Source organism: Coptis chinensis, chromosome 9 (assembly GCF_015680905.1).
Source record: "Coptis chinensis isolate HL-2020 chromosome 9, ASM1568090v1, whole genome shotgun sequence".
Taxonomy (NCBI): Eukaryota; Viridiplantae; Streptophyta; class Magnoliopsida; order Ranunculales; family Ranunculaceae; genus Coptis; species Coptis chinensis.
This window is the reverse complement of record NC_141464.1, coordinates 78,607,701-78,634,758: the sequence shown is the minus strand read 5'-3', so window position 1 is coordinate 78,634,758 and position 27,058 is coordinate 78,607,701. Positions and strand designations below refer to the sequence as shown.

At 35.7% G+C, this 27,058-nt stretch overlaps 2 protein-coding genes across 5 annotated transcripts in view; both read left to right on the top strand.

Moving 5' to 3' along the window:
• LOC147478361 (putative inactive histone-lysine N-methyltransferase SUVR2) overlaps positions 1 to 16,646 on the top strand; it is an 83,729-nt gene extending 67,083 nt beyond the window's left edge. Inside the window, exons 2-12 of one of the 4 annotated variants that reach the window (XM_086582437.1) lie at positions 9,737 to 9,944; positions 10,047 to 10,329; positions 10,780 to 10,907; positions 11,066 to 11,414; positions 12,233 to 12,849; positions 13,095 to 13,155; positions 13,255 to 13,360; positions 14,808 to 14,874; positions 14,986 to 15,036; positions 15,295 to 15,391; positions 16,291 to 16,646. In XM_086582437.1, the coding sequence (XP_086438563.1) occupies positions 9,762 to 9,944; positions 10,047 to 10,329; positions 10,780 to 10,907; positions 11,066 to 11,414; positions 12,233 to 12,849; positions 13,095 to 13,155; positions 13,255 to 13,360; positions 14,808 to 14,874; positions 14,986 to 15,036; positions 15,295 to 15,391; positions 16,291 to 16,325 (1,977 nt within the window). In that variant the 5' untranslated portion in view covers positions 9,737 to 9,761 and the 3' untranslated portion in view covers positions 16,326 to 16,646. Of the gene's footprint in view, positions 1 to 8,715; positions 8,932 to 9,736; positions 9,945 to 10,046; positions 10,330 to 10,779; positions 10,908 to 11,065; positions 11,415 to 12,232; positions 12,850 to 13,094; positions 13,361 to 14,807; positions 14,875 to 14,985; positions 15,037 to 15,294; positions 15,392 to 16,290 lie in introns of those variants that run through there. The other 3 variants (XM_086582435.1, XM_086582436.1, XM_086582434.1) reach the window with 3 other exon arrangements.
• A 353-nt stretch (positions 16,647 to 16,999) lies between these two features.
• LOC147478360 (F-box/FBD/LRR-repeat protein At1g16930-like) lies at positions 17,000 to 17,906 on the top strand (the record flags this gene model as incomplete). Its single annotated transcript, XM_086586223.1, has 2 exons — positions 17,000 to 17,290; positions 17,379 to 17,906. Coding segments are annotated over exons 1-2 (819 nt in total), but the record flags the coding sequence as incomplete, so codon positions are not given.
• Positions 17,907 to 27,058: the final 9,152 nt, after the last annotated feature.

The following is a 27,058-nucleotide window of genomic DNA, read 5'->3' as shown; positions in this document are numbered from 1 at the left end:
TGGTACGAATGAAGAGTTTAGAAAGGAAAATCATATGATCAACTAACCGCATTTTTCATGCAAAAGCAATATTAACATTTAAGGTCACAACTTAGTTATGGATCTAAATCAGCTAGCATATCCTAAATGGTATTTGCATTGGGAAGACACTTCAATTCCTTCTAACTTTATTGTTTAGGTACAACGATATCCAATTAAGCTAACAGTCCACTCGGTCAAAGAATTAGCATCCTTATACACTTCGTTCCTAAATCAATGGACATCCATTGTCTTCTTTGCCGGTGGTGTTCCAGATCCTGCATTTTGAAATTGAGAGTCAATTATCGGTACAATAGCTTAAGATTGAAACTTGATCAACCAAAATAACTATAGTTGATATTCTACGACATATGAACACCACTTGCTTGCAGAAAATTATTTGATATAAATCAATCAGCTTGGTCAACCATTACTTTTCATAATTGTTGCCATCATGTGATCAATAGTAGTTATCAACTATCAACACACCACCAGATCGACCCCTCATTTTGATTGCAACGTAAATCACGAAGTTGTAGCTTCTGTAAGTAAGAGTGTGTACCTGATAGAAATAGAGTGAGGCAAACAAGCCCCCAACATCTAGCTCTCAAGTCCTTGAATCCCCAATCCATCCTTCACCTTGTTTTGTAGGATAACCATAAGCTCCCTATACCGGATGAGGTAGTATCTGAAGTATTTCCTGAGGTTGAGGATCACTGAATGAATCACAGAGGCCGTATGGTTCCTCCGGGTAATATGGTGGCTGCGATCCCTAATGTTGTTGTTGCAAGAGCAATTCCCCCGTCTTTCCTAATAGAAGCCAGTATTGCACGATACAGGTATGTCTTTCAAGTACCCCCAAGCCCATCGACAAAGAAAACTCCACTGTTTTTCTTCTTCTATCACTTGTAAAATAGCTCTGTAAAGCACTTAACCGTTCTTGATTCAAGTGATCAATAGACAATAAATCTTCATGTGGCACTACAACAGACAGCTCATTCTCGTAAGAGTTCAGAAAAGTCAGACTCTAGAATGAATTCCTTTTAAAGGAGGAAGATCGTTACTCGAGATAGTACCGGTTTTGTAGTACTAAGAGTTTACTTATATCATTGAGAACCTGATTGTGCAATACTTCAACACGTGTAATGTTCAAACTCGGGTAATCCTCGGACATCACCATGACAAACTTATCCCACAATCTGCTTTTGTTGGTTGACATGACTAAAATCGTAACAAATAAACTTCTCAAAGCAGATGACATTTTGACTCTAGAAACTTCTTCAAGGCATGCTCAATAACTATCATAATTTTCTAAGAGTCCAAGTCTTTCAAGCCTTTCTTTGAAAGTTTTGCATCTCTCACCGTTAACATAAAGCATATCATGGAAAGATGTGGGACCCTAACATGATTCAAGAACCCCGAGGAAAAAATATGTCAAATTCAAAAGATGAATGGTATATATTCTTCCAATAACTTTCAATGTTGATAATCGACGAACCCAAGTCCTTTCTTTTGCAAGCCACCGTAATATTCGTGCATTCTCTCAGATAATAATTGCCTTGCTTCATGGTCATCTCTCAGATAACTTGAAAAATTCAGTTAGCATAGTTCTAGAATTGAGCTCATCTGCAAATACATTGGAGACAGATCGATGATCAGAGTATCGAACACCCGTTGCTGCTAAACAAGTGAATGTGTAGTCTTTCAACGGATGGATAAATCTTACTCAAGGCAAATTTACAAATTTTCCACAATGCCTCAGGTGCACAATTCCATCTTCCATCAACAAAGTGTTGTATCTCATCAAACTCAGGTCCACGACGCACTTCTAGAGATACACAGTCTAGCCCTTTGTAAACATACTTGTAGAGATACTTAACAAATGAAATGCTACTGCAAACTTCAACATTAATATGACAATTATCAAAAATCATAGTACTGAAACTTATTTTGAAAAGAGACAATCTCCATCCGAATAATTTCTTGCATTGTATTAGTATTTTTGTACAATATCAATAATAGTGGACATCCGATTTCAAAGCTCGATTCCTGTATGAAAGCATTTATAGCTGTTACTTAATGTAACAAGACAAAGCTAAAGAACATACAATATTGTAAATAAAAAAGAGAAAGAACATACAATATTGTAAATAAAAAAGAGTTTCAGTACGTGTCTAGCTACTTCATCATGTCTAGCTACTCAATATTTTCTGTGGTAGACGGAGTGAATCTGAAAGTATAGCACTTGGTAGATCATATTGGATCTTAGACAATTTCCAATGATCGACACATCCCAAATTCTAACCTAGAAATTTGTCCCCCCTCTATGTTTAGAGTTTGATGACTTGATCCCTAACTGGTGCCACGTTTAATCTATTAGCCATCAAAATGACTCCAATTCCAGACCTAGCTCCAATATGCTTGTAAAGACTTAGCAACTTACATAATGAGATTTATGGCAATAAAACTGAAAGAGGAAATGTATAGAACATAAAACTGTTATTCAAATGTTATTTTCAACTATAAAGCCAACAACTACAATATCAGGATCCAACCTCACCTTCAAAAGTTCATCTAGAAATGCTGCATTACCAGTATTGGCAATAGCTAAAAGGTTGAGAGCTATATTAGGGTCGCCACCGTCTTCTCCATTATCTACCAGTAGAGCAGCTATTCTGAGATCCTTAAATTCCCTGTAATGTTGCCATCAAAGAAATTCAAACATTTTAGTAGTATACAGAACCATCATAATTAACCTATCGAATTGCACACCCGTCGATGTGAACGAAAAGACATGATTGTAAGAGCGGATTTGACGTCGAAAATCACGACCAATAGGTGTTTGGTCCTCAAAAAGTGCTAAGATTTCTGGTGGGGATGCGATCCAAGTAAGCACAATCTTTCCAAATTTACAACAAAAATCAGATGTCTCTCGACTTAACAAAACGGCCATGCAAAATCTGCAGGTCCTTGTATCTGCCAGATGAAACGCAACAAACGTGCTTGAGTCTCTGAATTTCAATGTCTACGCATAAAAGTGGTAACTGGAGTCTGTTGAACCCCACTATAAGTATCTGAAATCTGAGAAGTAATGTTCTGATCCTTCGCGAATCGCATTTATACCGTCTTTTTGTTAGTCTTTTGTTCTCTCTTCTTCTGCACGCCTTCTAACATTTTGTGTATTTATTCTCTCAGCATCCATAAGTAGCCTTCAAACTCTGTATCTTTCACGGGCTTATTCTCTCATTTGCATTCTGTCACATTCAAATTTAATGTAATTCATGCGTAAGTCCAAATAGGAAAAAATGTAATAATGAATTAAGGGAAGATGTAGAAAATGAATCGATGAATTAATGTAAATCACAAATATAATCCTAACCATAACAATTTATCTATTACCTTTTTTAACGGCTGACAGATGCACCAAATTTCTCTATGAGAAGCACTGATGAAGCGACTTAATTGACAGACGCACCAAATTTCTCTATGAGAAGCACTGATGAAGCGACTTAATAGGATGAGATGAAGCAGTTTTTTTTTTGGTAAGCGATTAATATCGGGCGAGTTATAAACCGTTTTGTTTTAAGAGGGTTTTTTTTTTTTTTTATCGAAGTGAAAGGGTGTGACGTTGGTTGGGAGAAGAAGAGCGGTTTACCATTTTATTATTTTTTTTTTTTTGGGTAATATAGATGAGATAAGCGAATTTGGGAGTAAATTTGGAAAATATAACGCATATTTTTTTTAGCCAAACTTGTTGAACCAAAACACCGTTTTTTGTGGGGAGTTCGCTTTCTTATTAGAATAGATATTAAAGTTCCCACAAAGGGTATTTTTCTTGCTTTCTTAAAATTTCATGTCATCAACTCCTATTAAAACCGAAATTTCTCTCCTATTTTTTCTAAAGGTGATTTTGTATTAATTAAAAATAGTGTTACAAGAGAACAAAAGACTTGTGTTTTGAGTGATTTGTACATGATAGACTCGATTACACTAGGGGATGAACTTATAGTAAGTTAAGTCCAGATTTCCTTTCCTATTGAAAAAAGAAATTCTAGCACTTCTAATTATAACACGAATATTTCTCTAATTATAATGGGAATTCTTCTCCTATTGAAAAAGAAAAATCTAACAATTCTAATTAAAATTGAAATCACACTTTTAAATTAAAACAAAATCCCTCTCCCAATTAAAAAATGGGTTTTTAAAACTTAATTACAACAATTTGTTCATAAATTAAAACGGCCACAAAGGTATTTTTCTAACTCTCTTAAAATTTCACGTCATCAACTCCTATTAAAATGGGAATTCATCTCCTATTGAAAAGAAAATTTTCAGCACTTATAATTAAAACATGAATCATTCTCCTATTATAATGGGAATTCCTCTCCTATTGAAAAAGAAAAATCTAGCACTTCTAATTAAAACGGGAATCCTTCTCCTATTAAAAATGGGAATCACACTTTTAAATTAAAACGGTATCCCTCATCCAATTGAAAAATGGGGTTTTAAAACTTAATTAAAATAATTTGTTGAGAAATTAAAACGGGTTTTAAAGACTTAATTAAAATAATTTGTTATGAAATTAAAATGGGTTAGCGACGAAAACAATAATCATGATTTATTAGAAATATATATATATATATATATATATATATATATATATATATATATATATATATATATATATATATATATATATATATATATAGTTATGATTGTTAAGCAAGTTTTAAAAAGAGTCGGTGCGTATGCACGAGTCTACTTTTTTTCAAATAGGAGAGAAGTAACTATTTCTATTGTTTGAAGTTGTTGTTTTATTGTTTCAATTAATTTGATACTACATCTACTTAATTACTTTACATCTTCTCAAACAGTTCACGCATATAATAAATTGTTTAATCATTTATTGTTCTGAATTTGAAAAACGTTGTGTTTGAGTTAAGCATAATGATTGAGCATTTCTATAGTTTGAATTGATATGTTGGTTTAGTTTATTTCTCATTCGTATTTCAATTAATTGAAGTTGGATTCGATTTGTGTTCAATTAGGTTGTGTTACTAGAGATGGCTTGGGTTTTGCGTGGCTCAGCCCGCAAAATGGTAAGTTCATCTTGACTCATGTCGTTGTGGTTTTGACTTTTGGATACTTGAACAATTTGTATTTAATGAATTTCATTTACAATGCAGTTTGCGGCATTAGTTCTTCGTGCAGATGGTAGTAAAATGTGTCAACCTGCGTTTGTTAGACACTTCAAGGTTGCTGGATTCAACATAAATTTTGCCATTTTTTTGCAAGGGATATGTGACGACTTCTCATCACAATGATCAATCTTTGTTGATTGAAAATGTAAAACTTAATTCTTAATATTTATTTGTTATTTTGTTGACTAGATATTTGTTAATATCTATTTTTGTGATATTTTTCATTTGTTGTTGACTGATTTAGGTTAAAGTCTATGTTGATGGATCTTATAGAGGGAATAAAGGTGGTTTTGGGGTGATTATTATGTGGGCATATGGTACTAAAGTGTGTTTTTACAGTGTTAGTAGGTTTAATACCTCTCGAGAGGAATATAACATAGTTATATATTCTATAACATATATGTTATACTTATACTTATATATTCTATAATATATATGTTATAGCATAAGTATAAGTATGTTATATAATATAAATATACATATAAGTATAAGTATGTTATATATTCTATAATATATATGTTATAACATAAGTATAAGTATAACATATATGTTATAGAATATATAAGTATGTTATACTTATATATGTTCTAGAACATTATGTTATACATTATCTCTAGAACATAAGTATATGTTCTAAAACATTATGTTATACATTATCTCTAGAACATAATATTCTAGAACATTATGTTATACTTATATATGTTATAGAGATATTCATATATTTTAGAATATACAATATTATGTTCTAGAATATATTTCATAATATATAGTTCTAGAGATATATAAGTATAACATTTCATATAACATATGAGATAAGTATATGAAATATGTTTTTTTATATAATATATTCTAGTATAACATTTCATATGACATATTGTTTGGTTTTTTATATAACATATTTCATATAACATTATATTCTAGAGTTATAACATTTAATATAAATAATATAATGTTATATACTTAGTTATGAAATGTTATATAAAAATACTAAGTAGAGATATATTGTTTGGTTTTTATATAACTAAGTAGAGATATATTGTTTTTTTTTTTGTTTTTTTATTATAACTAAGTAGAGATATATTGTTTGGCTTTTTATAACATTATATTATTTGGTTTTTTTTATAACTAAGTAGAGATATATTGTTTGGTTTTTATAACTAAGTAGAGATATATCTATGTTTGCAGAATAATCCTAACATTATATTGTTTGGTTTTTTGTAACATTATATTGTTTGGTCTTTTATAACATTATATTGTTCGGTTTTTTTGTTTATAACTAAGTAGAGAAATTATAACATTATAACTAAGTAGAGAAATTGCTATTACTGATTGAATTTTTTATGAAGAAAGGATCGACCTATTGTGTGTGTAAATTCACAATTTTTTTTTTGAAGATATCGTTTAAATTCTTATAAAAATAAAAACTCATGGATGAAACTTTTTCTATTATTTTTAGTGTTGGAAGTCTAGGAAAGTTCCCAAAAGAGCATGATGTGATGAACGCCAAAGTGAAAAATTGCTCTTTAAGTCATACTAGTAATGGCGTAGCATAAATAGCTGGTTGGGGTCTTCTCCAAGTCGAGCTCATAATATTACATTTGAGGAGATATTAATGAAAAATGTGTCAAAACCGATAATTTTGGATCAAGAATACTGCCCATGGCATCAATGTGACGCAACTGTAAGTGATATATTAAACAATAGTATAAAACATTTTTTTCATTATACCAATGTATGTTCTAAGGTCCAGCTCTTTTTTTTTTGCAGCCTTCTCAAGTGCAGCTGACAGACATCACATTTAAAAACATTGTCGGGATGTCAAATACAAAAAAAAACTGCAAGTTTGAGATGTAGTTCTGTAAAGCCGTGCAAAAATGTTGTGTTACACAATATCAACTTAACATACATAGGTGGGGTGGCTGTATCTAATTGCTCAAATGTACATGGTGTATCATCTGGTATACAAAAGTCACCCCCTTGTTTTTAGTTGGGAGGAATTTATGTATGAAAAGTCTGCTTAAAGTTATTTGAGGCCACCTCTAACTGTAACCTAACCAATCAAACAAATAAAAGCCGAGGTTATGATTTTAGGGCTTTCACAGAGAGATTTGTGAGTTTCTTCGGGGAACTCTAGTGAATCTATGTTTCAATGTCTTTAAATAGAGCTTGTAAGTTGTAGCCTTGTATTTGTGTTTGATCTAATCTTCTCTCTGGTGGAATTCTGCTAGGCTTCATCACCAAACCACGTCAATCTTGTCTTTACTTGTTTTTTGCTTGCTTTGTTTGTTAGATATATATACTTTAATTAGTTGTTTTATCATGCTCTTGCATCATTCAATTGTATGGTGGATTCGTGTGCATCAGGTTGCTCAATAAAACTTACTTGTGCTAAATTTGAAATATGTATCCACTATATAAAGTAGTATCAAATTGTCAATATATCAATATCTAGTTAATAGAGCACAATATAATTCTGGAGATACTGATAATCTTTATATATACTATCACCTCTCTCTATATTAAAGCAGAGTATCGTCTGAGGTGGACAATCGCAATCCTAGGTGGCAAATTCTTATAACAGAGCTCTCCCACGTGGATCTACTAAAATTGTCCCCGTAGACTCATCTCTCCACTAAAACTCTATACACATGTATACTATGAATTAATTAATACACTGCATGTATTAACTAATAAACGTGTACATGATAAAATTTATATAAGTACGTACACGTGCTTGATATAATATACGTGTATACTGTATATATGTATATATATGATAATGAATGCGTGCAATACTAACAATTGTAATACATATACTTATTATACATGTTAAAATTTAGTGTGATATATATTTATATATGACGTATGTATGTACGTATACATTGTATTATATATGCGTACGTACAATTTATGAGATGTATTTAAAGTTTTTAAAAAACTTTCAAAGATTATTGAATTTAGTACCATTACAAATGTTATTGTCACACTAAAAACCAACTTTTATATCGGTTACCTAATTAAAACATAATTTTAGTAATAATAATGTATAACCCGAGAAAAAATCAAAACCGAAACCGGAATCGACTTAATTAATGGGTATAGTTCCTGTTTTTCTAAATATAAAAAAAACACCAAAAGAACCGAACCTGATAAGAACTGTTAAAAATAGAACCAAACTTGAAGCCGATAAGAACCGAACCAGAACCGACCCATAAACAGTTAAACACCCCCTATACATCAGGACATACCTGCCTTAACCTTAACCATGTCTTGATCTTTACTTCATATTGCCCTTGGTAAATTGGCAAATTGGCGAGACAACAACAAATTTGAGGGCGTTTAGGATTGTTGTAAGGGCCAAGTGCTCCTTCAACATAGACTTTGGAGTGTTGGCTGTGGGGGGCAGTTAGTTTACTTAGTTAGAGTGTTAGATAGCACAGCGAATCTATGGCACATGAAAATATGAATAGTCATGCAAAAGTGGGAACCCAACAGTTGTTAAAAAGTAGCCACGCACTCAACTCTTCTTGCACTACAAATACGAAGGAATTCAAAGACTCTTCACTCTCTCTCTTCAGTCTTCACTTTCTTTCTGCTTCTCCGTACAAATATATCTACCTTGGTACCACCTTAATGTAAGGTGTCTCTTCATATTTAAGTTTGAACAAAGTTGATATCTGAGTTCAGACTTCTTCTTCTTTACTGACTAAAGGTGAGTGAGCTTGCATGGTTGTTGTTAAGTTAGTTGTGTTTGTTTTACTTAATTGATCTTTGTTTATGTTTGTTTGATTAATTACATGGTTTTTGTTATGTATGAAAACCGAAATGTTGAATCTTTTGTGACTTTAGAGAGTGTTTGCGTTGTTGGGTATGTTTGTTTTAAACGTTAATGTTAGTAAAGAAGGAAAAATTCATTCTTTTTTGGATTTTTCTGCGTATGGGGCTGTGCATTTTGTGTAAAAGAGGAAGAATAAGCTATTTTAGTTACAAAGAAGAAGAAAAAACCCATCTTTGTGTTGTTTTCCTGCATATGGGTCTTTGTTTTGCCTGTAAGATTGAAGATTCATGAGTGTGGTGCTTTTGAATTCGACCTCTATAAGAAATGAGGTCCAAATTTATGTTTTATGGTTTCTGTTGTCAGTATGAGTGTGGGCATGTCTCTTTTTGAGAATTGTAGCTTTACTTTTTATGGAGAAACATGGAAGTACAATGGAGAAAGGAAATGTTGTGTGGCTTAAGTTATTGTTTTCATCAGTATATTGTTTTAAGGAGTAATGAAAGTCAAAACCTATATACATTCTGTTTTATCGAGTTAATCTCTGTTTAAATTTTTATCTGTAACTTTCTGAGCATCTTTTGTATAGTGTAAGATATAGTATCTTTACATAGATGAGAGAATTCCTGTACAAATTTGAAGTGGGAAATCTAATTTGCGTAACTGTAATGATTTATTGAGCGTCAGTTATGTGGTTTGAAGTGGGATTGATTGGAAGAAGTGCTAATATTGAGTTTAATAGGAATCACTCAAAAATTGGAAATATAATGGCGCCGAAAAAGTGGATTTCTGAGGCTGTCAGTGCCATGAAGGCGATAGGAATTCCTGAAGAAGATGTGACACCAGTTTTAAAGAAGCTCTTGAAGGAGTATAAAACTCATTGGAAACTCGTTGAAGTTGAAAACTATAGAGTTCTGGCAGATGCTATATTTGAGGATCAGGAGAACAAGGTGTGTGCCTCTTTGCTATTATTTTCAAGTTTGGATGATTGTTATTACCTTTTAATGTTCTCGACCTTAGCATTCTCTGATGCTGTTAGTCTCTTGTGCCAGGAAGAAAGAGTAAAGAAGAAAAAGGAAGCGCCAGTGCATGATGAGTCATCTCAACCTCCACTTACAAGACTGCGTATGAAGAAACCGACAGAGCATATTTCCCCTTCAGGTGTAACATCAAGTCCAAACATTAAAAAAGGAAGAGGTGCTCGTACTGCTACTTCATCTTCTCTGGTATGTTTTAAGGAGCTAGAGGTTGAGCCTCTTGCTAATGACTTTCCACAGTTTGAGGTTCCTATTGCAACTATTGACCCATCAAATCCAGTTCTCACCATTAAAGAAGGTATATTAGCTCTCTGTCATTCTTCTTCTCTTTCTTATCCAAGGATGATATGTACTGCATGTCTGCATGTTATGCTGCAACCTATCCTTCTGTCTGTTCAATCATACATACTTTGTATTGGTATGAGAGATACCAGTTGCTTTTCGTATATGGTCTATGTAGAATTGAGGAACACTTAGAATTGGATTAGTATAGCATCCCTGTGTTTTTGTTTGCTTTCTCCTATGATTATATGATGTGCTTTGCGAATATAGTTTTAACTTTTGAGCTTGCAAGGCTACTGCTCAAGTAATTTCTATTACCAAACGTCCTTTCTGATCTTTTCTGAAGACTGCTATTCTGCATCTAAGAAAGAGTAGGTATATTACATTATATTCTGTCATGGTACATTTTTAAGTAACAACCAGTTCCTTTTTTTTGCTTTGGGATTTCCGAACATCAATGTTATAGTAGAAGAATCTCTTGTGGATTTCTGTAGCCTTCCAAGGAAAGAGCTTCAAGCACTCTGCAAGAAGAACAAGATTCCTGCTAACTGGACCAACAAGGCCATGGCTGATGCTCTCACTGATCTCACCAAAGTTAGTATTGCAGTGCTTTCTTTTCTTTATTCCTAGAAACCCGTTAGTGATCGCTTTCTTATATTTTAAATTTGTAGAACTATATACTCTTATACTTTTTTTTTGGTAAACCGTTCTTCACTTACCTTTCTATGGTGCTATCGGTCTCCTTTCATCAGAAAGAAGGACAAAAGAATAAGGAAGCTACATTGCAAGATGAGTCATCTGGACCTCCCCTAAAAAGAATGTGTTTGGGGAAACAGGAAGACCATGCTTCTCCTTCAGGTGTAACCTCAATCAGAAAGCAACGGACAAGGAGACATACTTCTACTAGATTGTCATTTGGTTTATGTTTTGGAGAGCAAGAAGTTGGTATCTGCTGTGTACCCAAAGGCAAGATGCCCAATACTGAACAGAATTATGACATGATCGAACCCAGAAGTGAGGGTTTTACTGATGACTTTGCACAGCATGAGGTTCCTATTGCTACTATGCATGCACGAAATCCCGTTCTCACTAGTAATGAAGGTATGTCTGTTATCTCCACGTCTGTGTATGGGTGGGTGGGAAGGGGGGAGGGGTGTGTCTTTTCAGTTTCCATCTTCCATTGTTCTTATACTTCTTTATAGTTGAGGAAAAGCGACTGCGTAATGTGATGTTTTATACTGTAATCTTATCTGTATGCTCAATCATCGGCTTAGTTATTGCATATGAGATCTGACTAGGGCCATTAGTTTCACAGCAATTAAGGGGATACCAGTTCTTTCCATCTAGGTTTGATTATAATTGAGAACCCTCAAAATATTTTTTGGACCTTCACTGATTTATGCTCAAGTAATCTCTATAGTTCAAAGTTCCTTTTTTTCCGTTTAATATGAACCCCTTCTTTGTGCACTTAATACAATTGATCGGTCCATAATTCTGCCGTGATGCATTTCCTTATAAAACAGCGAGTTTCTTGCTTTATGCTTTGGGTGTACTAAACATGAACACACAGTAAATTATATTTTTATTGTAGTTTAGTTATACCATTTGAAAAACAATAATTTTATTAAGAAAGTTAGGATTATAATTTTGTATTACTGTATGAGCAATATTATTTACGCCACTACCATTTACATGATTTATCTAACAACCATCTACTAAAACCAATGAGAACAACCATCTACCAAAACCAATGAGAACAACCATCTGTGGCCAATAACCAATGATTAATGCAAAACCAGAAGACAGTCTTGTATAAAAATAACAGAAATAGAGACTTCATTTACAAACTGAAGAGCTCATTACAAAGAAGCTTTATGGTGACCATAAATGAAAATTTCTGATGGCAGAATGTTTGACAGGTGAATGTTTAAATTTACATTCTTCCAACAAGGTGATATCACCTGAAGTTTCGATCATGCTGCTTCTTAATGGCCCAGATATTCATCCTAACCAGAACTCATCACAAACAGTTGAGCATATGGGGCCCCTCCATGATGTCTCTGATATTTCCAATAGAGAAGAAAGTGTACCTATATCTATGGTAAATGAAGTCAGTAGTGAGCCTTACCGACCAGCATTTAAATACATTCCCTGCAACATTGTATATCGCCATGCCAATGCAAATGCCACACTTGCTCAAATTGGTGGTGAGGACTGCTGTTCTAAATGTTATGGTGATTGTCTATCATCATCCATTCCTTGTGCTTGTTCAAGGAAAACTGGAGGTGAATTTGCTTATACTCTAGAAGGCCTGATTAAAGAGCAGTTTCTAGACGAATGCATTTCTATTAGTCGGAATCCTGATCAGCACCAACGCTACTGTAAAATTTGCCCCCTAGAAAGGTTCAAAGAGGGTTCTGAAACATGCAAGGGTCACTTGGTACGGAAATTTATTAAGGAATGTTGGAGTAAGTGTGGCTGCAGTAAGGGATGTGGAAATCGAGTCGTTCAGCGAGGCATTGCACGCAACTTACAGGTTAGTTGTATCCTGGGATCCTAAACATGGGTGTTATATATTGAAGGGATTGTCTCCTATTTTTGTTAGCTTGTTATTTCCTTCATTCTGAAATTTCGTATAGAATATTTTAAAACTGTTAACTGTCAGATTTCTTAATTCATGAACTTTTTGGTAATATGTCCATAACGATGCACATTATGTTATAATCAGAAGATCTGTGTATTTGTTTGTACCATATTGACTTTCACAGTTTGTCTTTTCAGGTGTTTCTGACATCAGAAGGAAAAGGTTGGGGTCTGCGTACACTTAAAGATTTGCCAAAAGGTACTTTTGTATGTGAGTATGTTGGTGAAATATTAACCAACAATGATTTGTGGGACCGAATTTTGCGACGTACTGGTAATGAGAAACACACATATACAGTGTTACTCGACGCTAATTGGGGATCGAAAGGTGTTTTAAAGGATGAAGAGGCCCTTTGTTTAGATGCAACTTATTATGGAAATGTTGCAAGGTTTATTAATCACAGGTAACACATCAATGACTGCATGGCCTTCTATTTTCACAAAAATGCTATGTCAGCTTTCATTTTTTGAATTGGATGTCTGGAATACTGCCTTTGATAGCTAGTTAGATTCAAATGGTGAAGCTCTTTAGGAATACTTGGATGAGATCCTTTGCAACATTCAAGCTAATGAGAATTAGTTGCTTTCTAAAGAGAAGAACTGTAGAACATATTTATTGACAATTTTAGATATTTGATCTGTAATACTACTTGGTTACATGTTTCCTTAATTTCGTATTGTACTGAACAACAATATGCCGTTTTAGCATATTTGAGTTGTTTTTCCTTCAATGAATAAAATTTGAAGTTTTTGTGCTAAAATAGGTTCCTCTTGGAGTATCCTAGCTAGGGTTGTGTGATTAGTGATTACAGACCTTATTTTGAAGCTCAATGCATCCACCAACTTTAGCAAGTTCTACACACTTTTCCATCGATGTTGTTTGGAATGGTCTTTTGTTATTAACTAGCAGAATATTAGGACAAAAGCATGGTAAATCCGCTATTGGCTTTTTAAGCACATAGTTTTAGCATCAATATATTTGATAGTAGCTCATATTCCCCCCTCTTTTATATGTAAGATAAGTTGACTGAATGTCTGAATGTAAACAAGAATCTTTGCACCTTGACTAACTGAGTTTCCTTTCGAACTGCTAGTACGTATTAGAACTTACTTCTGTTTTCTATGTGAAGATATATAGTGAATAAGCCACCATTGGTCACCTTAACCAGAACTGAATTCTGAACTTTAGTTATGTCCCGAACAATTAAAAAGTTTAATACGTGAGGTCGTGAGGACTGAAGCATGCACAAGCATAACTTAGATGCTATAACTGGAAGGGAAGCTGATATAAACTCTATGCTAATGAAACTCTATGCATTATTATTTTGGGGTATTAATTGTACACAAATCTTTTTATACGTTGTATCATGTGACAATAAGTTGCTACCATACGTAAACTAAACTTCCTTTTCGATCTAGCATAGTTCAAAATTTTGTAAAATTTGAAATGTATGTTGATATCTGACAACTTTAGAAATATTAGAAAATTAGCTTGAGGAGATCAGCTTCTCTGAAATCAGTCCTCCATTCATGCTGACGGGTCCCCATGAAGACGCTCCCTCTCAAGCAAGAACCTAATATAAGTATTAAGTTTTTCTCTATACTTCTTATGTTCAAGTGATGTGACTTGTGATCTCCTTCGTCCAGAAATCTCCCACACACACACACACACGCCACAAGATAAAAATTTACACTTCATTTGTATAATACAGTGATACATGTAGACCATGACTCAGTTACTTGCTTTATATCTGTTTTATTCTCTCCGACTCCATTTCCTTTGTATCTGTTTTATTCTCTCTGATTCCCTTTCCTTCTCACCTCCTTTCATGACCATATCTGATTTTACAGATGTTTTGATGCAAACTTAGTTGATATCCCAGTTGAGGTTGAAATACCAGATCACCACTACTATCATGTAAGATATTTGATAGGTTTCAGTCATGTACTTCTTTTCCTGTATCTTACGTTTGTGTCACTCAACGTCTTTTAGAAAGCAAATCTAATTGAAAAGATTCTTTTTTTGCAGCTTGCATTTTTCACGACTAGACAAATAAATGCTTTGGAAGAATTAACTTGGGTGAGTAGGCTAGTTAATGCAAATGTTCAATTTTAACTAAGTATCACCATCTTTGATTCAGTTCTTTCCATCAACAATATCAGTCTGGAATACCTCTTTCTTTCTGCCTCTTGTTGATAAAATTGACATGGCAGTGTGTTTTTCATGTACATGTTGGTATTGATATTTTCGTCAAGAACATAACTTTTTACGTATATATTTTAAGTTGTTTGTGCTGATTTCATGGACTTGGGTAACGTTAAATTGATTGTGGTGCAGGACTATGGGATTGATTTCGACAACGATTATCACTCCATGAAAGCATTCCAGTGTCGCTGTGGTAGTGGATGCTGTCGTGACATGAAGCGCTCGCATAGTAAGTATTTATCTTTCTACAATTTAAACACACAACTACTATCAATAACATTCCATTTCCTTGTAGAAACAGTAGAAGGTATTATGATCAGGGAGTAAGGGGTTTTAGCCAGTAAACTTGCAACATAGAATAAACTGTCTGATTTCAGTGGTAATTTATGCTGATAACTCAGGTTTACTAGTCTACAAATCGTAGAAACCTGGATAGCTGAATCCACTTTACTGCAGTCAACTCAACCTTACTTCCTCATCGACTGTCTTTCACTATTTAGTTATATGCTCAGTTAGTCAATTCTGTTATTTACTCTTACAACTTCCAGCATTGGTGTTCCCTCAAGTCATGATAACTACTCTCTGGATCCCTTTAAATGATATGGATTCTTTCAGTAAGAGCACCAGGGGCATTGCCTAAGCAGCTTTTGATTAGTCTGAAAAGTTAACATTCTAATAAGAGAATACAAGATGGTGCGATTAATGAAATTACTGCTAACTTGCTTAAAGAACAGTAACAGTACTAACTGATGATAATTTATATGTAACCAACCACAAAATGTACGTGTCTGCATGTCCATTTTGATTGGGGCAAAACGGATTTGACTATTTGTTGTTGTAGTTCTTGGAATGTGCCTCCTGTCTGAGATGTTACCCATTTATTTAAAGTGATTTATTATTTACTTGTAAAAAGTCAGTTCGCAATGACTGAAAAATCCTTCATGTTTCACCTAGCTAGTGGAATAAGAAAAACCTCACTCAAGAATAATTGAAGCTCTGTTCTATCTAGCTTAATATTTAATTGCTCTTCTATATGATTGCATGATTCTGATTGACTTTGCCATTGAGTCTATTACTTTAATTGAGACTCCTTTTCGTGTGCTTTATGCAAATTCTGTTGTGGTGCAGGAACCAAATCAAGGCGTTGGATTCGCAGTGACTAGATAAAACATCTGCAGCTGTTTTGGTAGGATTGAAAGCAGCAGACCTTTGGTAGACTGAATATGCCGAGGTTCAAAAATTATGTTTAGAAGTACATTTGGAGCTGCAAAGAGATTTCTGTTTTCAACGGCACAGAGGGTCTAGCTTCTCTTGTTTATGGCTGTTTAAGAATGTCCTGATAGTACCTAGCAGGAATTTTAACAGCTGAACATTTTAAGGTATAGAATGCACACACTATCCTTCATTTTTTTGGATGTTTAATCCGTGTGTAATTACTTCTATGCATACACTTTTGTAATAAAATGTGGAGGATATTCTTATCATATATGAATTTATCAGCTAGGTGGTCATGAAGCCAGCATTAGTGTCATGGTTATGTTTGGTGTTAAAATTTGTTTAATAATAATGAATTTTGGCTATACGGTTGGCTCTGCTTATGTCTACAACATATAAAAGTTGGGAAAGTTTTAAGGGTGCTTTAGTCTAGAAATCTTCGGATTATAATCTTCCTGGAATCTGGTACTTTGTTATTATCAGAGTTGTGACCAAGTTGGAAACTTGATGTAAACCGCTATAAGAGAGTTGTAACCAAGTAGGGGGCTGGGTTATTGTATATCATTTTCTTCAATAAAACCTAACATATTATAACTACTGTTCACGTATTGTATGCAACAAAATGCCCAACGCTTCTTTGAATGGAGAAGCAGTTGTTGATCCAAGTCTCCATCATCAAACATTACAATCAGGCGAGTCGATGATTAACAAAGATAGGATTAGTGACTTACCCGATGCACTTTTAGATCAAATATATTCGGACATAGATATAATAGAAGCCATTCGATCAAGCCTTGTGTCAAAAAGATGGAGATATCTCTGGAAATCACTTACGTTTCTTAATGCAGACTGCCACACATACTACCACCACCAAGGAATACCTGCTGCCGAGTTTAATGATTTTGTGAATAAGGTTTTGTTGTTTCGCGATTCGTCTAGTACCATTCAGAGATACTGTTTCAAAGTATGAAAAAAAAATTCCTGTTACTGAATCTGTAAAGACAGTGACCCAGTTTACAGTACCGTCTGATACTCCAGTGCTGGATCTCGAATTTTGTTCTAATACTCTAAGAACCATACATTTATGTCCGTGCCTTGCTACTAGCAAGCAATTAACAGTTTTGAAGCTGAAGATGAGAAAGGGTTCTCATGGGTATGGATCACCCATCGCTATCTTCAGTCTACCTGAATCATTGAGTCTACCGCGTCTTAAAACTTTGCATCTTCAAATGCTTCGTTTCCAGGGAACTGATTTTGTGCACAATCTTTTTTCAAGTTGTCCAGTGCTTGAAATCCTTACCATAATAAAATGTGAACTGCACAAAACAGATAATGTCATTTTTTCTGCTGTGCAACTTAAGCATTTGGAAATAGACGAGCTTTCTGCATACTGTGATATGGAGTCTAATAAGAAATGCAAAATCACAGTATCTGCAACAAACCTCAGAACATTTGTTTGTAGAGCAGATATTTCAAATGAATATTCTTTACAGAATCTTTCCTCTCTAGTGAAGGCAGACATTGACATGAGATTTCCATTTTCCAATGAATTTGAAGAATTGGAGTTGTCTAGGTTTCGGAACCAGGGGTTTGGTAAAGAGATGATGCTGATTCTGGGAGGGCTAGGGAATGCAGAGTCATTAACTGTATCAGCTTTGCTGCTTGAGGTATGTTTTCTTTCCTTTAACAATGCCCAAAATGCTACTTTCTTGCTCAATATTTGCTCTGCTTTAGTATGAAAACATACAAAAACTAGGGTTGTTAGGCCATCCTTGATTTATTATTTAACGAGCTAAACATAATCCATAAATTTATTTTTAAGTTCTCCCTACATAAGTAATATGCAATGTATATAGTGCCGTGCAATTGATAAGAAATGCTTGAAATGGTTTTATGAAAACATACATAGTTAATAAGATTCAATTCAGGGTGTCTTAGAATCACTGAGCCAGTACATGACACTAACTTCTGCCAAAAATTTCTCCTATATTTAAACCCTTGTCATGCTAGTATTACTAACCTCTGTTACATAAGTTTTGGTTTTTCCATTCCCTATGAATATGTATGTACAGCGTTACGAAAATAAGTTAATTTTGTCTTTCATTTGCCAAGGTTATCCCTGAAGCAATTGGGATCCTACCCACTCCATTTTCTGTCCTAAGGCAATTGAAGCTGAAAGCTTGGTTTTCCGTGAAATTGCATCATGAGGAATAAAGTACTTACTTGAAAATGCTATCAATGTGGAAATACTCCGCGTGGAAATCACTAGGGTAATAAATGAAAACCCTCGAATCTTACTTTTACTATCAATACTGTTGGAAATAAGGTTGGATAGACGCCCACCAAGATAAGGATAAACCACTGAGTATAGGACTCTATCCTATCAGATATTAGATGAGTATAGGACTCTATCCTATCAGATATTAGATGAGTATATGACTCTATCCTATCTGATATTAGATGAGTATAGGACTCTATCCTATCAGATATTAGATGAGTATATGACTCTATCCTATATGATATTAGATGAGTATAGGACTCTATCCTATCCAATATTGAGGAGGTGGGAACCTCTATAAATAGACCCCCCACCTCTCATATATTGATCATCCGAACAACAAGAAAAACTCTCTCTCCTTTAATGGCAGCCTCCAACATTTTCTAAAGTAGAAGCCGGAAATTTGTGGAGATTCCATAGGTGGTATCCTCCCTAGCTATTGTCGGTTCTTGGTTCTTGGTTCGTGAAAAAAAAAGGTTGCTTCCTCGCTCGTGGTTGGAACTTGACTCCGAAAAGTTAAGAAGAAGAAGATCTTGAGTGTGCCAAGAACATCTTCCTCTGTAGATCAAAGCTTGGAACTTCAAATTGAAAGTTGTGACCAAGGTAATCTATCTTCCGTTTCATTGCGCTATTTTATGCATGTGGTATAACATAATTGTATATATCGTAGGAATCATGCATGAGATATCGATAAAATCCTACATTGGTATCGGAGCACGTAACGTCAGATTCTTAGAGGATCAATACCCAATGAGGGTGAGGTTGATAAAGATATACAACTTTATTTTAGTTGATAACCTTATAGCTGGCGATGAACAAGGCGAAGATGAAACTTTCATCAACCCCGATTCTAGTAACAATGGCATTGGTCAAATGATTGATCAATCCCACCTCGTAAAAAGTGTTAGAGGCCATATCTCCAAACGTCGGTTTGAGATTGAAGGGGAGATAAATATGACCAATGCACTTACGAAAATATCGATGAGCCTAAAACGTTCAAAGGAGGCTATTTAAGGGTCCAATACAAGTAAGTGGATGGAAGCTATGAAGGAAGAATTGGACTCGATGAAGAAAAACAAAATATGGGACTTAGTTGATCTACCTCCAAAGCGGAGATCTATTGGGAACAAGTGGGTTCTCAAGATCAAGAAAAATCTTGGGAAGGGAACATAAACAAATTCAAAGCTAGGCTTGTTGCAAAAAGGTTACACCCAAAAGAAGGAATAGACTATGAGGACACCTTCTCACCAAGAGCGCAGATTTGCCTCCACACGCCTATTCCTTCGCGGGTGTAACCTTTGCAACAAGCCTAGCTTTGAATTTGTCTATGTTCCCTTCCGCATTTTTCTTGATCTTGAGAACCCACTTGTTCCCAATAGATCTCCTGTTTGGAGGTAGATCATCTAAGTCCCATACTTTGTTTTTCTTCATCAATTCCAATTCTTCCTTCATAGCTTCCAACCACTTACTTGTATTGGACCCAGAAATAGCCTCCTTGAACGTTTTAGGTTCATTAGATATTTCTGTAAGTGCATTGGTCATATTTATCTCCCTTTCAATCTTAAACCGACGTTTGGGGATATGGCCTCTAACACTTTTACGAGGTTGGGATTGATCAATCATTTGACCAATGCCATTGTTACTAGAATCAGGGTTGATGAAAGTTTCATCTTCGCCTTTGTTCATCGCCAGCTATAAGGTTATCAACTTCAGAAAGTTGTATATCCTTATCAACCTCACCCCTCATCGGGTATTGATCCTATAAGAATCGACGCTACGTGCTTCTATTTCGCGACATGTCCTCGAGTATCCTCCCCTGGAAGACATACCCCTTAGAAGTCTCAATCGATCTTATAAAGATACACTTCTTTCCAGAGCACTCAACTTTCCAAATTCTCGATTTTGAGAAGTGACAAAGGCAAAGACACCCCCATGGTCTAAGGTAGTTCAAAACGGGTTGTCTACCACCCATAGTTCATAGGGTGTTTTGTCAACAGCTTTTGAAGGAACTAGGTTAAGTATGCGCAAATTTGCCGCTAACAATGCATCACCCCAAAATGAGATAGGCAAGTTAGCCCGAGCCATCATAGATCTAACCATGTCCAACGGGGTTCTATTCCTTCTCTCGAGACACCATTCTCACGGGGGTATAAGGAATAGTTAGGCATCTAGCTATACCCTTTATTTTCACGAGTTCCTTAAACTCATCAAAAAGATATTCACGCCCAGCGGTGGGTTCTTAAGGCCTTTATTGTCCTATCAAGTTGATTCTCAACTAGGTTCTTGTACTTTTAAAACAGTTCAAAGGCGTCCCGATTTGTGAGACATCAAGTACACGGTCCCATAACGTGTATAGTCATCCGTGAAGAAGGTAATGAAATACAAAGCCCCATGCCTTGTCATTACATTCATTGGTCCACGATGTCCGAGTGAATAAGTTGTAAATGATAAGTTGCCCTTTGGGCTTTCCCAAAAGGTTTCTTGGTGGCTTTTCCAGCAAGACAACTTTCACAGGTTTCCATTTTAACAGAGGTTAAGTTACCTAACAACCCTCCCCTTGCTAAGCGGTCTATCCTACTGTGTCCAATATGTCCTAGTCTAGCATGCCACAATTGGCAACCAACCATTTTAGACATAAAAACTTCAGTTTGTGCTAAGTGTAATGTCATAAAAGAATTCATTAAATAAGCATGACCTATCAAACTGTTATTTAAAGATATCTCAAGCGAGTTCTGGGAAAAATTAAACACATAGGATTCTTGAAGTAATTTCAAAACTGATAAAAGATTTCTCCTAATTGAGGGTACAAAGAGTACTTCTTCAATAAGGATGGATCTCCCACTCGCAAAATCCAACCTACAAGTGCCTGCGTGCCCCAAAACATCGGCTACACTTTGGTTTCCCATGTGAACTCTCCGAAGTTCCTTGTGGAAGTTTCCGGAAATCTTCAAACAGGGACCTATCCCTAAGTATGTGGTCGTCATTTCTTTGAATCTACAATCCAATATTGTGATGAATCGACAAAGATGACAAAGATTTATCACATTGACAATGATTTTAAAGTAAAACTCACCTCGGGATAAGGACATGCCCTAGCATAGTGTCCCATCGATGACAACGGAAGCATTCAACACTAGTCATGTCTATCGACTTCCTAGGTTTCTTTTTGCTCTGGGTTAGGCTTGGCCTTTTCCTTGCCTTTCCTTTTCCACTTTTCTTGTTCCAAGGAGCCTTCCTCTTTTTGGAGTTGACAACATTTGCTTCATTTTGAACAACAAGCTTTTCATTGAGAAGCCTTTGTTCCTCAAGCTCACATTTCCTTTGCACTGCAAAGTTTGTGATCTTTTGTCGTCATCGTCAAGATAAGGCGAAATTGTTCCCAAGTTTTAGGTAAAGACCTAATGACGGCTTGAATTTGTTGTTCATTTGACGGGGACTGTCTGCCCCGGGCTAACTTCGGCAACCATGTTTCTCATCACCGCAAATGTTGTGTCATAGAGGTATGGGGCAGCTTCACTCATTTGTAGCCTCCTCGGTAAATGCGGTAATGAAGTATTCCCCAGGTCCGCCTTTTCTTGCTTCCCATAGCTCTTTAGCCGATCCAAGGCCATCATACAAGATCATGAAGTCATTCCTCATGGTGCCAAGTATGGCAATTCGGCAACATTATTATTTTGCTTGTATACTCATTGTACTTTTTAAGTGGCAAGGTTAAACGACTTGTGTTAATCCTTCAGTGATAGGTTACGCTCTTCGTCTCGGTTATTACATCAATGACCTTCATATCTTTAATTAACTTAACTTTCCTAGACCAAAGTTAAGTAATTCTTATCGTTTAACAAGTCCTTTTCAGGTAGCATCGTAAACGGGGATTTTCCATCGGGTGCCATTCTATCAAGTTTGAATTCCAAAAATAAGATACTACGAATAAGAATCATCTCTTAAATTAAATCTAAGTAATCCACATTTTCACATATGAGATGATCATGATAATCTACTAGCATGATTCTAGCCATTAAATAAAATCAATGCATTTGGCTATCAATAACATAGAATATGCAAAAAATCTACTACTTAAATTTCCATTTCATAAAATTGTTTCTACAAAAAGAGTTTCATATCTTTCAAAAAACAATGTAGAACTAAAAAGAGCTAGTCAACCATGAACATAGAAGCGTCCTGGGTGCCCAGGGGAGTCATCCTCATCCTCACAGTCACTATCAGCCATTTGAAAATTACTAGCCACTTCCTCTGTTTCCCCGTGAGGTGGGAAAATAAACCCTGATGACACATCATATGGATTTGGTTCCTTAGCATCGTCCCATAATCGATGTAGGAGATTTAAGTGGTCGAGCCTCATTCCTATCCCGAATAGGACTGGGGCTCTTTGGTGTATATTCTGGTGATGGTGGCTCTGTCTCTATCTTATCAGATTTCAAGACAGTACTCTTGAAAGTTCTCCTATATTGCTTAGCAGTCATGCGTTTCTTGGAAGCCCGTCTCCCAAGATCTGGTTCAGTTTTCCTACAAGTTTCGGGTCTATGTGACTTAGGCATTGTGCCTTGGTTTTCATATGACCGTTGATAGAAAACAAACAATTTTATATACATGCAATAGTAAAAATCCATTCAAATAATTCTTCGCATGGTAAAAATAAACATCCTAATGTCAATTTTTAATTGTGGAAAAATACATGTGAAAAAAAAACTTAAAATTTATAGAGAAATAATCTCAGAAATAAATTTCCATGTAAAAATTTCTAAGAAAAAAATTTCCTAGAAAAAAATTTCCACTAATTATTTCCCATAAATAATTTATTTTGCAAAAAAATTAAGCAATATCTAATTAATTTTAAACAACCTAATTATTTAAAACTTAATTAAAAGATTTTGAAAAAACCGCAGTTTTTCAAAAATTGTAGATCACAAGATTAAAACCGCAAACAAAAGCATGCAAACCATGGAAAACTGGCTCGATGCCAAAGTCACATAGACCCGAAACTTGTAGGAAAACTGAACCAGATCTTGGGAGACGGGCTTCCAAGAAACGCATGACTTCTAAGCAATATAGGAGAACTTTCAAGAGTACTGTCTTGAAATCTGATAAGATAGAGACAGAGCCACCATCACCAGAATATACACCAAAGAGCCCCCAAATCCTATTCGGGATAGGAATGAGGCTCGACCACTTTAAATCTCTCCTACATCGATTATGGGGCGATGCTAAGGAACCAAATCCATATGATGTGTCATCGGGTTTATTTCCCACCTCACGGGGAAACAGAGGAAGTGGCTAGTAATTTTCAAATGGTCGATAGTGATTGTGGAGGATGAGGATGACTCCCACGGGCACCCGGGGCGCTTCTATGTTCATGGTTGACTAGCTCATTTAGTTCTACATTGTTTTTGAAAGATATGAAACTCTTTTTTTGTAGAAACAATTTTATGAAATGGAAATTTAAGTAGTAGATTTTTTGCATATTCTATGTTATTGATAGTCAAATGTATTGATTTTATTTAATGGCTAGAATCATGCTAGTAGATTATCATGATCATCTCATATGTGAAAATGTGGATTACTTAGATTTAATTTAAGAGATGATTCTTATTAAGTAGTATCTTATTTTTGGAATTCAAACTTGATAGAATGGCACCCGATGGAAAATCCCCGCTTCTTTGCTACCTGAAAAGGACTTGTTAAACGATAAGAATTACGAACTTTGGTCTAGGAAAGTTAGGTTAATTCCGCGATAGGAAGGTCATTGATGTAATAACCGGAGACGAAGAGCGTAACCTACCGGAAGGATTAACACAAGCTGCTTATACCTTTGTACTTAAAAAGTACAATGAGTATACAAGCAAAGATAATGTTGCCCGAATTGCCATACTTGGCACCATGAGGAATGACTTCATGATGCGGTATGATGGCCTTGGATCGGCTAAAGAGCTATGGGAAGCGAAAAAGGCGACCTTGGGGTACGACTCTTCGCACAAACCGGAGGAGGCTACAAATGAGTTTTGACAAATTTATCAAAACTGCCCCATACCTCTATGACACAACATTGCACGGTGATGAGAAACATGGTTACCGAAGTTAGCCTGCGGGGACAGTCCCGTCAAATAATCAACAAATTCAAGCCGTCATTAGGTCTTTACCTAAAACTTGGGAACAATTTCGTTTTATCTTGACGATGACGACAAGATCACAAACTTTGCACAGTGCAAAGGAAATGTGAAGCTTGAGGAACAAAGGCTTCTCAATGAAAAGCCTGTTGTTCAAACTGAAGCAAATGTTGTCAACTCCAAAAATAGGAAGGCTCCTTGGAACAAGAAAAGTGGAAAAGGGAAAGGCAAGGAAAAGGCCAAGCCTAACCCACAGCAAAAGAAACCTAGGAAGTCGATAGAAATGACTAGTGTTGAATGCTTCCGTTGTCATCAGATGGGACACTATGCTAGGGCATGTCCTTCTCAATACCCAATGAGGGGTGAGGTTGATAAGGATATACAACTTTACGAAGTTGATAACCTTATAACTGCTGATGAACAAGGCGAAGATGAAACTTTCATCAACCCTGATTCTAGTAACAATGGCATTGGTCAAATGATTGATCAATCCCAACCTCGTAAAAGTGTTAGAGGCCATATCCCCAAACGTCGGTTTGAGATTGAAGGGGAGATAAATATGACCAATGCACTTACAGAAATATCTGATGAACCTAAAACGTTCAAGGAGGCTATTTCTGGGTCCAATACAAGTAAGTGGATGGAAGCTATGAAGGAAGAATTGGAGTCGATGAAGAAAAACAAAGTATGGGACTTAGTTGATCTACCTCCAAACAGAGAGATCTATCGGGGAACAAGTGGGTTCTCAAGATCAAGAAAAATCTTGCGGAAGGGAACATAGACAAATTCAAAGCTAGGCTTGTTGCAAAAGGTTACACCCAAAAAGAAGGAATAGACTATGATGACACCTTCTCACCAAAGATGGTGAGATTTGCCTCCATCGTCTCCTCTTGTCAATGGTTGCCCATTTAGATTTAGAGCTTTACCGGATGGATGTCAAAACCGCTTTTCTCAATGGAGAATTACAAGAGGAAATCTATATGGATCAACCCACGGGTTTTTCAATCAAGGTCGAACACAAAGTGTGTAAACCGAAATGCATCCATATATGGTTTAAAACAGGCCTCTAGACGGTGGAATCTCGAGATTCCATGAAGCAATGCTTCAAGACAAATTCGAAATGGTAAATGAGGACCATTGCGTATATGTCAAGACATCTAAAAATGGTTTTGTGATTCTATCTATATATGTGGATGACATTTTGTTAGCGAGGTAACAATAAGGCATTGATAAATTCCACTAAGGAGTGGTTGTCATTAAACTTCAAATGAAGGACATGGGTGAAGCTAGTTATGTCTTAGGAGTTAAAATAACTCGTCATCGGCCCAAACGCTTGTTATCTTTGTCTCAGGAGACATATATCAAGAAGGTTTTGGAAAGATTCAACATGACCGATTGTAAGCAAGTGGATCTCCCATAAAGTCTAGGAGAGTCTTTGAGTTCTAAAATGTCTCCCAAGAATCCTCCTTCAAACTCGGGGCTATGAAAAATGTACCATACTCAAGCCGCCTTGATGGAAGCCTTATGTATGCAATGTTGTGTACAAGGCCGGACATCTGCTATGCAGTTGGGTTAGTATCAAGGTTCCAAACAAATCCACGGGTCGCATTAATTGAAGGTCAGTCAAGAAGATAATGAGGTATCTAAAAGGCACCGTGGACTACTCACTTGTCTACCAAGGAAAGATCTTAAAAGGCGATTGGGTACTCCGATGCCGAATTGGCCGAGACCTTGATGAGAGGAAGTCAACTTCGGGATATACCTACATAATGAATGGAGGTGCTATATCCCCGGAGCAAAGAAAAAGCAAACTTCCATAGCACTTTCAACTATGGAAGCCGAAAGTATATTGCATGTTGCTCTTCGCCACACGGAGGTCATGGTGGCTCGACGATTCATCAAACACTTGTCGGTGTTCTCAAGAGTCTTGAACCGGTTCACATCCGGGTGGCGACAAAGATGGCTGCTTTGCATATGCTAAAGATCCAAAGTACCATGGAAGAACCAAGCATATAGAGTTAAAATACCACTACGTACGACAAATGATAATGAAGAAGAAAGTGGTTCTACAACATATATCCACTAATCGATGGTTGCGATCCATCGACCAAACCTATTCCAAAGGAACTCTTCCTTGCACATGTAAAAATGCTTGGGTTAAAGAGGATGTGATTATGTTAAGAACACTTTGATGGTTTAATGAATAAAAGTGCATTCTTTCCAGATCGATTGCATTCTCATTATAATCGCTTTATCATCTCATATGTATGTCGGTAGGGTT